This window comes from Enhydra lutris, unplaced genomic scaffold (assembly GCF_002288905.1).
Source record: "Enhydra lutris kenyoni isolate GAN:26980312 unplaced genomic scaffold, ASM228890v2 scaffoldscaffold12, whole genome shotgun sequence".
NCBI classification, from domain to species: Eukaryota; Metazoa; Chordata; class Mammalia; order Carnivora; family Mustelidae; genus Enhydra; species Enhydra lutris.
In genome coordinates, this window is record NW_019154096.1 from 55,426,052 (window position 1) to 55,440,401 (window position 14,350).

General features: G+C 54.9%; 1 protein-coding gene across 2 annotated transcripts in view; it reads right to left on the minus strand.

Annotated features, from left to right (window-relative positions):
• Positions 1–9,291: 9,291 nt before the first annotated feature.
• Positions 9,292–14,350, minus strand: part of LOC111145273 (SH3 and PX domains 2A) — a 227,328-nt gene continuing 222,269 nt past the window's right edge. For both annotated transcript variants that reach the window (XM_022500089.1, XM_022500090.1), the window contains 2 exons: positions 13,528–13,647; positions 9,292–11,337 (listed from right to left, as the gene is read on the minus strand). In XM_022500089.1, the coding sequence (XP_022355797.1) occupies positions 9,370–11,337; positions 13,528–13,647 (2,088 nt within the window). In that variant the 3' untranslated portion in view covers positions 9,292–9,369. The remainder of the gene's footprint in view (positions 11,338–13,527; positions 13,648–14,350) is intronic.

Here is a 14,350-nt window from a genome sequence, read left to right on the forward strand (position 1 = left end):
GGGGCTGGGAGGGCCTACTCGCAGTAGGGGTTGGGGAGTCTGTTTTTAGTAAGGCTCTTTACCCTCAGGAAAGATGAGGAGGGAAGGGGCCAGGTCCCGGCCCCTCTGGGTTATTTCTGGTTCTGGGGTGGCATGCCCCCCCCAACCCCTGCTCTTAGACTAGTTGTCCCACTTCTCCAGCTCTACCCAATAGACCGTGGGCTGGCGCCTGCTCCCACACTCTTGGCCTAGTTTTCCCCCAGCCTCCCAACCTTCTGCCCCCTCTGATGGCTTTTCATGCCCATCAGAGACCGCTGCTTCTGTGGCTGGCAGAGTGTGGGATTCGGATTCTAGACCTGGCCACTGGGCAGCGGGGTGGTCCTGGCTGAGTCAGAGTCCTCAGCCTCAGCAGGCACCTCTGTAAAATGACTGGGGAGGAGAGCAGACTTTCTGTCGGACTCTTGGGACTTTTTTGGTGAGGGGCTGCTGTGGGGTGTTGGGTGGGATAGCACTGGGGGGTCAGAACGCCAGCCTGGGCCTTTGACTGCCCCTGCCTTGCAGTGGGCCTCCAGGAAGTCATGGTTCCACTGTGGGTCTCCACTTCCCAGTCACTGACCCTGGAGACCCCCTCCATGGGAGTTGAGGGTGGGGTGGGCCAGGTGGTGGCCGTGTCCCACCAGGAGTCTCCTCTCAGAGGCAAGGGAAGGTCTTACATGCAGGGGCTGTGTGGCCTGTGGTTTGGGGAGAGGAAGCCATCCGTGTCACTATCTCTGTTAGTGCTGGGATAGTTGCTGCCTCCTTTGTGAACTTGGGTCGCTGTGATTGTGAATAAAGGTGATTTCGTACCAGCCTGAGGGCTGTGCTGTGCTGTGCTGTGTGGAGGGCTGGGGAGGAGGAACAGGATGGGGTTGGGGAGGAAGGGGAAGGGTCAGGTGTCAACAATCAGGGAAGACTCCCTGGAGTGGGGGACAGGAGGATGACCTGGGGCTTGAACAGCAGGGGCCAGAATGCCAGGTAAGCCTTGTAAGTTGAAAGAGAGAGGCCACTGCCCTTTGGTGCCCTCAGATCCCTGGATCCGTGAGGAGCAGGAACAGAGTCCCTGAAGCCTCCTCAGCTCTCTGTTAAGGCTGAGGTGGGCCAAATCTGGCCCTACACCCTCATGGGGAGGCACTGCCACCTAGGGGCTAATGGGAGGATGACAAATCCATCACGCAGGTCAGGAGGGGCCAATACTTACACGGGGTGACAGCGGCCTAAAAAAGGGAGGCCTCTGGCCCTGGACCTTTAGTGAAACTTTCTTGATGTACTGAGTATACCTGGTTGGCTGTAGAAGCTGGGAGTGGTGGAGCGGAACTAGGCACAGTGTGGGAATCTTGCTCATCTGTTGGGGCTGGGACTCCAGTGCAGAGCATGCCTGCCTTCCTGTCGTCTCTCCTGGGATGATGCTCTGGTCCCTACAGCAGGACAGCCCAGCCCTGTTTATTGGTGTCCAGCAAAAGCAGGGGAGCACCCGGGGCTCCAAGCTGAGGGGCCAGCCAGGCCTGCTGGATGTGGGTCTTTTGCCCCAAGGTCTGCATCCCTCTCTCTCAAAGCCTTGGCCACTGCCCGGAAGCTTCCTATAGGCAGGGAAGGGAAACTTGAGCATGGCTCTCACCAACAAAAATGGCAACTCACCTGCCTCCCCCCGCCCCTCCAGTGTCCTCAGAGGGGCCCAGGACCGTGCAGTTCACGCTGCGTTCTGGATGCAAAAGGTGGTTTTTGCCATGAGCCGGATGGCTTTTCTGATGGCAGGGAGAATTAAGAGGTGATTCTGTTCAGTTAAAAAGGCCAAAAACTTTATTTAGTTTTCAGGGAAATACAAGATGTAAACATAAACAAAATACAAAACAAAACAACCCAAATCTTACAGTCTAGAAGCATGCCAAGACAGAATATTTTCTGCAGACCAAAGAGTCCCGTCAACAGGATAAAGGACACCTGGAAAGTGGCAGGCCAAGGGGTTGCGTCCCTTCCCCAAGGACACTGCATTCTTGTGATGAGAACAAATTAAAAAAAAAAAAAAAACACTTAAAAATATTAGAAACATGGAGATAGTTTAGCACCACCATTGATCCTGGAAATGTTTTAGCACTCAAATAGACTGCGCTGAATTCACTGTCCTTACCTTCAGTTTCTCTGCTACGGGTAGAAGAGGGCACAGCCTCCTCTGGACCCCACAGAGCCTGCCAGGAGCTGCAAGGGGCTCAGTGGGCCCTGTGAAGGACTCCCCAAAGCTCTGGGGCCCCAGAGACACCCAACAGTTCACAGGCAACCACGCGCTCCCCAAACCACACTCCAGGGACCTGCTACTCACATCTTCCCTCAGAAGTCACCTTCCCGCAGACCTCTCAGGAACAGTCAGTGAAACCCTTTTCCCAGACTGTATCCCGGGTTTCAAGAAAACCTGTTGCAGAGAACAAGTTGCAGATCCAAGAATGGTGGCTCTGTTTACCCTTCTCTCTCCTAAGTAGGTGCTTCCAGAAAGGTGGCCTGGTGACAGGCCATGGAAACTGAAAGGACCTGTCCATGCAGGAGTGTGTGTGGCCCCGTCTTCTGAGTCACACCTGCGCAGCCGGCTCAGCAGACCAAGTCACCGCAGGTATCAGGAGAGATACTCCAGAATGACTGGTGTCAACAGAAGAAAAAATGAGGCAACTTCCCTCCCAGACATGCTTGGGGGTCGTGGGCCATTACCAGACAACCCACTACGGTCAATGTGTTGTCCAGTACTCTTGAACTCTAACCAGTTCAAGCAATTTAAGAGGCTAGCTCTGGATTGGACAAAGGGATGTGGGCAAAACCTGCTGGTAACCTGGGAGACGGAGGAATGTTCTGGAGCCAGAGCCACCAGACTCAAAGACTGGTTTGTTGCTAGCAAGTTCCCATCTCCACTAAGTAAATGAGACACTATTCATTACCAGCATACTGGTGACCCAGGTTGTAGCCCAGCAAGTAGCTATCTCCTCAGGTTGTCTGTTTCTGTGGCCAAATCTTAGGGCTTTTTCAACCTGCTCTGACTGGACCCTTGGGGGCTGAATCAGTAAATTCCCTCTGTACCTGTTGTCTTTCTCCTGAAACACTCAGAACTGACTACTTCCTTCTTTTGAATAAAGACCAAACTCCAGACTCCAAACCCTCTCTCAGCCTTCTCACACTTTTCCCTTTCTGCCTAGAAGACATCCTCTTCTGGAAGCCACCTTCCCAGAGAAGGGACGGTAAGCCCCAGCCACTCCAAACACGCACACGCTCCTCACTCCAACGTGCCTCTCGCTTGTCTCCAACGTGCTCGAGCCTTTCTTCTGCCCTCAAACAATTCTCTTACACGCTCTCTCCCCATTCCTCTCGCCTCCTGAGGTCCAGCCCTTAGCCAGGGTGGAGCTGGGAACAAAGGAGGGACCTTCACTTCAGAAACCCACTCTCTAAGGCCACTAAGTTCTAGGACTAGGATGGGAGAGGGGGCTGATTGTCAAGGTCAAGTGCAAACCCAAGATTAAAAAGATAGGATGGGGAAAGGAGATCGCGTGGTAACACCAACCTTACAGGCAGGTTTGGATCAAGGCCTAGAGTGTAGAGCCCTCTACTTGGTCTGCGAGCACCAGTGAGCCCAGCTTCTGGCTGTGGATCTAGGTGCGCAGGACAAAACAAGAGGAAAGCGAAAATCAATGAGGCTGCTTTTCCTGAAACAAGGCTGTAGGTCAGTAACCCCATCCTGTCACTGTCTCTGGTTGTAGAACTTGAGAACCACTGAGGCTGCCTCAAATAGGGATCATGATTTAGGCCAAAAGCTCCGTTGGGTCAAGGGAAAGCACCCCACACTGCTCCCGTGACATGCTCAGCTGGGCCGTGCAGTCTGGTGTACTGACCTCACCTTGAGCACGTTCTCGCCCCCAGCAGCCTGACCACCCTCAGAAACAGGAACCGAGGGCCTCCCGCAGCGATGACAAGCATGGCGGCAGCGGACGGGCTCAGCCTGCCGGATAGCACGTCTGGAGGTGGCGGCCCGCTTCAACCATCTCAGCGCATCCACACCCAGTGACTTCTCTCTTCCACAGCTTCATTTTGGAGCCCGGGATGATGGCCTAGGCTGCTTCTGCTAGATCTGTTAATGCCAGTGTGAAGTTTCCAACGAAATAATAAAATAATTACAAAAAAAAAAAAAAAAAAAAGACACATTGCACTCTCCAGCCAAAATTATGTGTGAATAATAACTTGCTGCCAGAAACTGCGAGTCCCATGGGGCCTGCCCAATGCCAAGGACTTAGAAAATGGAGACAGCTTGCCCGGTATTTGTGCTCTAACCCCGTGTTATTTAGTTCAAGTGGGAAATTATCAACACACATACACACACACACACACACACACTCTCTCTCTCTCAACACACAGCCCTCAAAAAAATGAGGGAATCTTAATTCTTTAGCCATGTGGATGATTCTCTTTCTAGAGAGCTCTGCATCGAGATTCTCAAAGTTGGGACATATAGATGTATATACTCCAAGAAGAGACACCCACACACGGGGGCACGGCCCCCCTCTGGGCACACAGATCCACGTTTGTACAGAAATTCACCAAACCGAGGGGTTGGAGCAGCAAGCGTACAGTACTGGAGATGGAGGGCACAAGCCAGCAAGGACGTCCCTGGAGCCCAGAAGGGCAGAGCTCCAAGGGCTTGGACCCAGAGACTTCCCATCCTGCTGCTTTCTCGACCTGCGCCAAGTGAGGAGGAGGGCGGCTTGGTGGCTGTTGGGGTAAGCTGTCCACAAAGACCTGAGTAGGCCCCTCAGACGCTTCCCTAAGGCCCTCTGGGAACTGTCAGGGTGTTAAGCAAGAGGCAGGGCTCCCCCCTCAGGCTGAAGTCATTGAGATGAATGGGTGGCCCAAGCTTAGCACCAGGCCTAGCCGCAGGCTTGTGGGAATCGGTGTCTCACTGGGGTCTGTAGGGCTCAAGGCACCCACATCCCCGAAAAAGGATTTGGTTACATCTAGGGTTCCTGCCCATAAACCAAACTGAGGTTACATAGTTTTAAAAAGACTCAAACATACATCAAAAGTATCATGGCCCACACATCAGAAGACTGGGGTGAGACAGGGCTGCTGGGAGTGATTTTTATGACAGGTCTTTCTGGGCAGCTGGCTGAAAAGCAATGGAAATGAAAACAAGGAACTGTTCCTGGAGTCCTTTGCTCTGCTCCAAGGGCCAGAGCCCCGGGAGATCAAGAGCCCCGAGCCACATCCCTGAATCCCTCCTAGGTGGAGAACACCCAACAGAAAAAGGGGCTGCCCTCTGCCAACTTGCGGGGGGCATAGAGGAGGGGTAAGAGATCAACACCCAGAAGGTCACCTGTCTGCTCCACAGCCCCACGTCCTTCTACGGACACACTGGGCCACTGAGCTCCCACCACCGTCCCAACAAGCCCTGGCAGTCCCCGGTAATATTGCACTTTTCCTGCCTCCCAGATTGTTTTCATTTTTGGTTGAGAATGCAAAGTATTCGGAGGGGTAGGGGAGGTGAGTAACCTTAAAGAAGTAATATATTAGTTAAATACAAAAAAAAAAAAATAGGAAAAGTAGGGGCTACTTTATCTTTTTCTTTTTTTCCTTAAACTACCAAACCAAGGTCTAAACTTAAATAGTTCTACGCCTACTCTGCAAATACTAGTAATATGAAAATAACACTCGACCGAAATTCCCTTGTCTTTCTTCCTTAGACGATAAAAGTAGTAACATGCCTTGCTGAGGAAAGCGATGGATATAAATACCAGTAAAATATGCTGCTCTAACATCTGAAAGTGATTAAAACGATTCTATATAATGCCTTCGTCAAGACGGAGAATCGAGAGTAAGAAAGAGAAGCCTCTGGGGCCAGGCCGGGGTGGAGGCCTGAGCCACAGCCAGGGGCAGACAGCACGCTCGCCTCCGGGGCTGCCCCTTCCAGTCCCTCCTGCCGCCCCCGGGGACCCCTGGCCCAGTGGGAACAGCTGTGGCAGGGCCAGGGACCCTGGCCAGGCCCGCTGCTTCAAAGTGGGAGAGAGATAAAGACATTTTTCCCCCCTTACAATGAAAGAAAAGGGTCTTTAAACTGAAAGAAAAAGCACCAAACGCTGCATCTTCAGGCATTATATAAAGCTCAGTAATGACCTCAGAAGGGCTCATTATGATTAAAGTTGCAGTATACAGCAATACAATGCCGTCTCACATTTTCAATCACAACTAATGGGAAACTGGGTTTGGACACTGCTGAGATCTCATTTTTCTTTTTCCTTTTTTAGTCTGATCTGGTTCTCCTCCAGATGGGTCAGAGCCGCAGGCCCCTCCCTCCTCCACCTGCTGCTGGTGGGACCCTCCAACATCACAAAGCAGCTTAGTAGCTCCAGGGAAAGGCCCTCTTGCCCTGGGTGGGGCTGGGAGTCCAGGGGCACGAGGCCTGGCGCCCACTGGCTGTGTTCGAGAGGGACTGGCATGCACCCTTCTTGCTTCAAGTATTCATATTCTCTTTGGGTTTGCAGGATTTGTGCTGTGTTGTGAGCCAGGGGATGATTGGGGTGGGGGGGAGTGAGGTGTGAAGATGGGGCATGGCAATCCCTTTCCACCGCCCAAAATCTACACGCTGTCACCAGGTGGCAGCATCCCCCACTTCTCCTAGATGACCAAGCAACTCCCAGCCATCCTTGGGGGGCTGGATGTCACCATGTAAACATGCTGACCACACAATAAACTACAACGGGCCTGGGAAGGAGTGCGAGGATGGATGCGGTGGGGTGCTCTGCCTTAACTAGCTCCATGATTTCGGGAAAGTAATTTCCTGTTCTTGGGCTGCAGTAGCAGGAGGGGATGGGATGGAGTGACTGTCAAGGTCACTTTTAAGGACCATTGCTTAGAGTACTGGGGATCAAGGAGAGAGGGGAGCTCAGAGAATGTGGGCCTCATGGGTGCTGGAGAGCCCCACGGGGCAGCGCAGTGAGGAAGGGCAGGGAAAGGCAGGCTCTGGGGAACACTGTGGTCCAGTCCCAACTGAGATGCTCTGTGCTTGGCAGATGCGTCCTGCTCCTCCCCCTGGCCTGGCGGGCACGTTACTGGCTGAACTGGCTCAGTGGAGGAGCCAGGCCGCGGGGGCCCTCCCCCTGGAAGACGGCTACGCGGAAGGTCCTATCACCCAATAGTCACTCTACTTTTAAATTTTATTTTAAATAATCATAAATTACTTCTTCTTCTTTTAATAAATATGTGCTGCTTAAAAATGAGAAAAGTATATACTGCATCTTTAAGGAATGCACTTTGCTCTCTGGGTTTCTTCCCGTTCCACCTCAGTAAAGTGCATTAATTAACAAATAATGAACCACTTCTTTATCATTATTGTTCAAATAAGTCCAAATAATATTAATAGGAAGACACTACACCACTACCATTAGTACTGCAACCTAGCAGATTAATTCAGTATCCTGCTCTATTTAATACTGTCCAGCAGAAGAAAAGAACTAATTTCAATTTTAAACAAACTCACAAAGCAAAAGGAAACCAAATCTCACCACGGCCCTTCAACAAAGAACAGGCACGGTTTGCTGTAGCTGCCAGGCATCAGTGTACAGCAAGGGAGGAGGGCTGGGGAGGTCCCCAGGCGAGGCCTCCGGGGGCGGGGGGCTGGGTAGGGTACTGAAGGCACGGAACACGGGGTCCCATGCTGACCTCCAGGCAACATACACGGCCTGGGTGGGGAGCAGGGGGAGAGGGAGGGCCTTTCCTCCTTTGTAGAAAACACCAACCCTTCGTCCGGGCCTCTGGCAGCTGAGCCGGTGGCCGTGAAGCCTGATCAGTCCACAATCAAAGGCACGTGTGGAATTCCACTCCCAGCAAAGGGGGAGTCCTTGAGGGAAGCCGAGGCTTCCAGAGGGTCCCCTCCAAAACGTCAACGACTGAAAGACACAACCCACAGTTGATAGGGACTTTATTCTCTCCTCTTTTCACGGGGGGCACTGCCCCTTGGGGAGACTGGGTCGGCGCCCAGCCTGGGGGTCCTCCATCTTTTCGGGTACCTGTGGCATTGTGTGTGTGTGTGTGGGGGGGTGGCTGGCGGTGGCCACCCAGTTGGGGGCCCCCTCAGCCCTCAGTGGGGGTGCTGGGTACTGCTCCACAGTTCACACGGAAGGGTTTTGGTCCTGCCCAGGCGGGAGAATGGACGCAGAAGGATGGTCATCCAGCAGCTTGAGAGCTGCCTTCTCTCCTGCATGTGCCCCCTCCCCTCTCCTGGGGGGGGGATCTGCCCCCACTGGGGCACGTCTGCCACGTCAGGGAGTTGGGCCTTCCGCGCCCACGCCCTCCGGCAAGCGCCATGCTCGGGTTCTGTCCGCAACAGTGGAAACCGAATGAAAGGACTTTGGCTTGTGGAGGGAGAGAAAGTGAAACGCAAACAAAACCAACAACCTCCCGGCAAGAGCACAACAGAAAAGCCACATCTGCTCCTCGTCCTGTCCCCCATAAGGCTGACCGCCCTTGGGCCCCCGAACAACCCCTAAAATAAGACCAAAACCCAAGGGCTGACATAGAAGCCCCAAATCAATAAACCTTTCCCAAAACATGCAAAAGAACTGCCCACCCAGAAACACCCAAAATAAAGTCTGTGCAGACGGTGTAGAGACTGACGGCTTTGCCCACCCTCTCTGGCAACTCTGGGGCTGCTGGTCCAACACGGACGGGGTGCCTCAGGCAGGGTGCACCCTCTTCTCAAAGCCAGGAACAGTGATGGGTAAGCAAGGTGGTCCTTGCTGGCACCTGCGGAACCGACATACACTGACAGGTGGCGTGGCCCAGGGACAGGCTGAGCTGCCAGAAGACACCTTTAAGCCCCAGTGCCACCCGCAGTGGGTGGTGGCAGTCCTGGGGAAACCAGCATAATTCACTAATTCAGGTTTAGGACGATCCGAGGACGACCTCCGGCGGCGAGGTGCTAGCCACAGAAACCAGGCTGGGGGTGGGGGGCAGGGGCAGGTCCCAGAGGCCCACTCCAGATCCGCAGCCAAGGCACAATTGGAGTTTCCCACCTGGCCTGTCCCAAATGCCGCTGGGTCCGTTGGCCAAGTCACTGAGGTGCCCACACGGGGTTCAGCTTTCTCGCCTCTGGTCCCAGGCCTGGTGCACCCGTGCCCGCTGGCTTCCCTGCTCCGTGCGGGTCCCCGCCAGACCTTGCCTGCCAGCCGGGGGTGGCGGGGGGACAGCCCAGAAGGGAGCACGGCAGAGCTCATGCATTCTGCAGGGTTTAACGTCTTCCCCCCACCCCCTCCCACTTTCCCTTTCCCCTTTGTCTTCATCCCGCCACTCATCCACACCCAGGCTGGATGGACCCCTGCCCACCCCCCACCATTAGTTCTTTTTCTCCAGGTAGTTGGAGGGCACCCAGCCTTTGAAGGGTTTTGCCCCATCCAGGATCTGGCAGTACCACCAGCCGTTGGGGTTCCTCTCCAGGACCTCCATGGACACACCCTCCTGGAAGCCCGCCGTCTCCTCATCCCCCTCATAGTCCGCGATGGAGACATATATGTCTTTGAGGTTGTTGTGGATGAACTGGGACTTCTCGATGGGCTTGGGGCGCACAGGGGACACGGGGATGCCGTTGCGCTGGCCGGGCAGCAGGGGCGTGTCCGAGCCCTGGCTGGCAGCCCGTTCAGGCAGGCGGGCCTTGGCCTCTGCGGCGGCCGAGCGGGCGGTGCTGAAGGAGGAGTTCCGGCGGACGCCTCGGAGCCCGTCGGTGGCCGTGAGCGACTCATTCCTCCGCAGGGCACAGGACAGGTTGTTGTCCTTGGGGGGCGGGGACACGAACACCGACTGAGGCCTCACAGCCACCTGCCGCACACCGTTCCTCAGCTTCACCGCGCTGGCAGCCGAGGTCTTGCTGAACCCCCCAGGGGGCTTGGAGGGGATGGGCGGCGTGGCCCTCTTGTTCTGGTTGACGGTGTTCAACGCTTGGACCCGCTTCTCGATCTTCTCCAGGCTGTCGGACTTGCCCTCGTGCTGCTTGTTTTTGGGGCTTACTGTGTCTGGCTCTTTGCCAGCAGGGTCGGGTTGCTCGTTCTCGCCGAGCACCAGATAGTGGGAAGGGGCCCAGCCCTCCAGCTCCCCAAACCTCATGTACCACCAGCCGCTTTCCAGCTTCTCAAGCACCTGGACCTCCACGCCTGCGGGGAAGCTGATCTCCGAGTCCTGGACTTTCTGGTAGGCGCTACACGTTGTGTAGGAGGTGGCCTGCCCTTCCGGTCCCTTCTTGGTGGGACACGGGGGTGTGGCGGCTGGGGGTGTAATGAGGTCAGCAGAGCCTCTTCGGGACCCCTCACTGGGACCTTCAAAGGCCGTCTGGGGGGGCAGCTCTGAATCCTCGCTCTTTGAGCCCTTGAGACCGCCGCGGAGCTGGCCCGTGGGTCTCAGCTGACGCCGTAAAGTGCTGATGTCCATCTTCTCCTGACTCTGGGACTCTGCTCGGTTGAGGAACGGCTTGGGCCGGACTGACGGCTTGGCCCGGGCACACGAGGTCAGCCCCGCCTTCAGGTCGGCATCCCGCTTTGGCCCGACTGGGGGGGTGCCACGGATGCCTGCGTCCGAGGCGGAACGGGGCTTCAGGTCCCCGCTGTTCTTGGACAAGGAGGAGGAAGAGGAGGAGGAGGAACAGGTGGTGTTGATGGTGATGGAGGAGGAGAAGGAGGCCGAGGAGTGGTTCTTCCCTAGTTCCGCCTGGGCGTTCTTCTCCACCTTGAGCTTCAGGAGGGAGGATGACTTGGGGGAGCCCGATCTGGGGGAGTTTTTCCTGGCCAGGGATAGAGGGGAGCCCCCTGGGGACTGGCTGTCCCGGGAGGAGCGTCTGGCTGACAGGGCGTCCTCCGCACACGGCCGGAAGCCTTCGTTCTCGTAGATGGTCTCCTCCTCTGGCGCCACGTCCTCTGAAGAGCCGCCCACCCGAAAGCGGGCCCGCTGCAGCGAGGAGGCGGGTGAGGGCCTGTGGGCCTGGCTGGGCCGCCTGTCTCCTGAGCCGCTGTCCTCCGTGGGCTCCTCGCTCAGCTCTGGCTCTGAGTCGAAGCCGAAGGCGGGGATGTCATACTCAGGCTCCTCGTACTTGAGCTTCAGTGGGGAGTCTTGGCTCTCCGCAGAGCCCGCAGGGCCCTCCTCAGCCTCCTTGGGCTTGCTGGGGGGCGCAGGGGGGGGTACCTTGGGCCGGGTCAGCGTGCTGGTCCGGCGGCTCAGGTTGGGCTTCTTGCGCTTGTCGATGTAGGACGCGGGGGCCCAGCCCTCCTTCTCACCGATCTGCACGTACCACCAGCCGCCCGAGTTCTTATCAATGACCTGGGGGAGGGCAGAGCAGACCAGTGAGCTGGGACGATCGCTGGGCCCTACAGCGTGCCAGGCTAGGACGCAGGGTCTCCATTTCACAGCTGAGCCAAGTGGGCTGCTGAGTAAATGACTCAGGGTAATACGTGCTGGGCTGGAATTCAAACCCAGGTCCCTATCACCTCCTTCCACTGCCCCAGACCCTCTCCCTTGGTCCTCCAAGTCTCCATCACCACCCCTTTTCTTTTTTTCATCCAGAGACCCCTTTACTCCCCCTAGACTATGTACTTAGAGGACCTACTGCTTCTGGTCCCTACAGAATCCAACTCGCCAAGGCTCCATGGGTACAAAAAAATGTTTTCCACTGTTCCTCATCCTACCCCCAGTATTGCTAGGTCCTCCGTTGGTGAGCATAGAAAAGGTGTCTCAGGTCAGAAGAATGGGAAGATGCAGGTGAGCTGAACTGGGAAGTAGGGCTTGTGCCCAGAGCCACCCTCCACAGCTCCTCCCTGCTGTCCCTACTGCCTGTGGTCATTTCACTGCATGTGGGATCCCAATAAAATCCCACTGGCTGGAAGGATTTCTTTGGGTTAAATGATTTCCTGTGGGAGGGATGAGGGTCTTTTAGTCATTTCCATATTAGTATAAACTAGTTCAAGGAGCTTCTTTCTTAACTACAATTTGAGATCAGCTAAAGGCCAGGAGTGTGATGCTGATTGTGGTGCTGTATTTGGACTGGGGAACATAAAGGGAAGGTAATTTTGGGTTGTGGGACACTCCTGGAGAAAGAGGTATTTGGGGGCCGGTGGGGGAGCATGAAAAACTGGCACCAGGGCAAGAGGAGCAGGGAAGGAGGAGAGAGAGAGACTGCTGAAGGCAAGCTCTACTTGAGATCAGCCCCCTGTAGCCCCACCAGAGAGGAAAGACTTTTCTCTTTCCTTTGGTTCTATAGTCCTTCCTTTGCCCTGCCCACCCCATACTTAAAATTTAAGTTTGGTAGATCTCAAGTATGATTTGGAGTAAGTAAAGTAAGCTTTGGAGGCTCTCCTGGAAACCTAGGCACCACTGACAGAATGACTTTTGCATGTTCCAAATTCAGTTCCAAATTCAAGACACGTGATTGAAAACATTCACACCGGGGACACCATCCCCACAGGCGGAGGCCACCCGAAGGCTCTTGGGACAGCAGTAGGGGGGTCTTAATTGGATTTAACCACATTACTACACAGAGCCACTCCAGAGAACTGACCCACATCACAGATCTCTGCCCCCTGCAAGGGCCACAAAGCAGAAGCTCCTAAATGCCAGGCTGGGGGGTAGGGGAGCACCACAGGGTCTATTACCACACTGGCAGAGACAAGTAATCAAAGCCTGGGGAGATAAGTGACCATATCAAAGGACAGAAGCGCCTGTGGTGGGGATGTGGCCAGAACCCAGGTCCTTAGTACTTCGGCTGTGTGGACCACAGCTTCCCAACAGCGGTACTTGCTAATGGGAGTTCTTCAGAATCTTGGCTCCCAAGGTGCTTCCAGGAGACAAAGTGTGCTGGGGCCCAGTGGGTTTGGGCAATGCTGCTATTCTAGTCCCCTCCTCTTAGAGATGCAGAGTGACATCCCTATAGCATAGGCTCTGACAAGTTCTGCAATGAAAACCATACAACTGGGTAGATTTTGTGTAACCCGCTGTCCTTCAAACCTACTCAGCCACAGAAGACCCTCGTGTCCAGGTGCCTCCATGACCAGCGCCCACCCACCAGCTTTGGGAAATGCTGCTGTGAGGGCAGCGCTAGGTGGAGACAGGAGTCCTGGAGTCTGGCCCTGACCATGGCACAGAATGGCTTAAGGCCAGTTTTTTTTTTTTTTTTTTTTTTTAAGATTTTTTATTTATTTATTTGACAGAGAGAGATCACAAGCAGGCAGAGAGGCAGGCAGAGAGAGAGGAGGAAGCAGGCTCCCCGCCGAGCAGAGAGCCCGACGCGGGGCTTGATCCCAGGACCCTGAGATCATGACCCGAGCCGAAGGCAGCGGCTTAACCCACTGAGCCACCCAGGCGCCCCTTAAGGCCAGTTTTTATCCCCATGGTCTTGCTTTTATATCTTTCCTGTCCCCCACCCCCACCCCCTCCCCTGCGCCATGTTGCCAGCCAGGCATAAATGGGAACCACAGCAGGTCTTTGAGCGGCATGACTTAAAACCCTCAGACTCACCTCCGCCTTCTGTCCACCCCGAAAGCTGATGCCATCAGAGATGCACGACTGGAATTCGGCAATGGTGTAATACTCCACCTCAACAGAAGGGGGCTCAGGCGGCTTCGGCAGCTGGAACCCCTAAGGCAGGGAAGGGCTCAGTGAGCAAAAGCCACCTGATCAGAAGGGCAGTAGAGGCTGAATGTGGTGTGTCCAACCAGGCACAGGAACTCAGGCCTGAGAAAGGATCTGTCACCTGAGGCTCAGGCCGTCTCCCCCAGGAGACTGTTCTCCTGAGCAGGCTTTCCACTAATACCAATGATTCATTTGAAACTCCTCAGAGCTTCGAAATGATCAGTTAGTAACAGTGATTTCTACCCCGACATCTCTGAGGTCCAGTTCATAGATGCTTCAATGGCCAGGTCCCCACAGTAAAATTAAAAAATCAGAGAAGCCATTGTAACAAAGCCTGTGCCAACTGCCCTGTGGGAGGAGAGCCACATCCTTAGGTCGAGGAGAAGGGCCGCAGGGTGACATCTGGCATCTCTTTGGGGAGGGGTGTAAGGGGGCATGGAGACGGGTGAGGAGAGCCCATAGTGGGTCATCGCGATGATGCCAAATGGCCAGGCAAGCACTGACTAAAACTGACCCTCTGTTCTGTGGGTAGGTTAGAATGTGCTGGATTGGTAACACTGATCCCAAGCATGACGGTCAACGACATTCAGAATTTGGCTGCGGCCATGACTTCTGAGCCTTGTTCATTTACTTTACAAACACTTGTGCATCTTCTGGGTGCCAGACATTGGTCCAGGGCACTGAGCATTTAACAGTGAACCACGAGGAC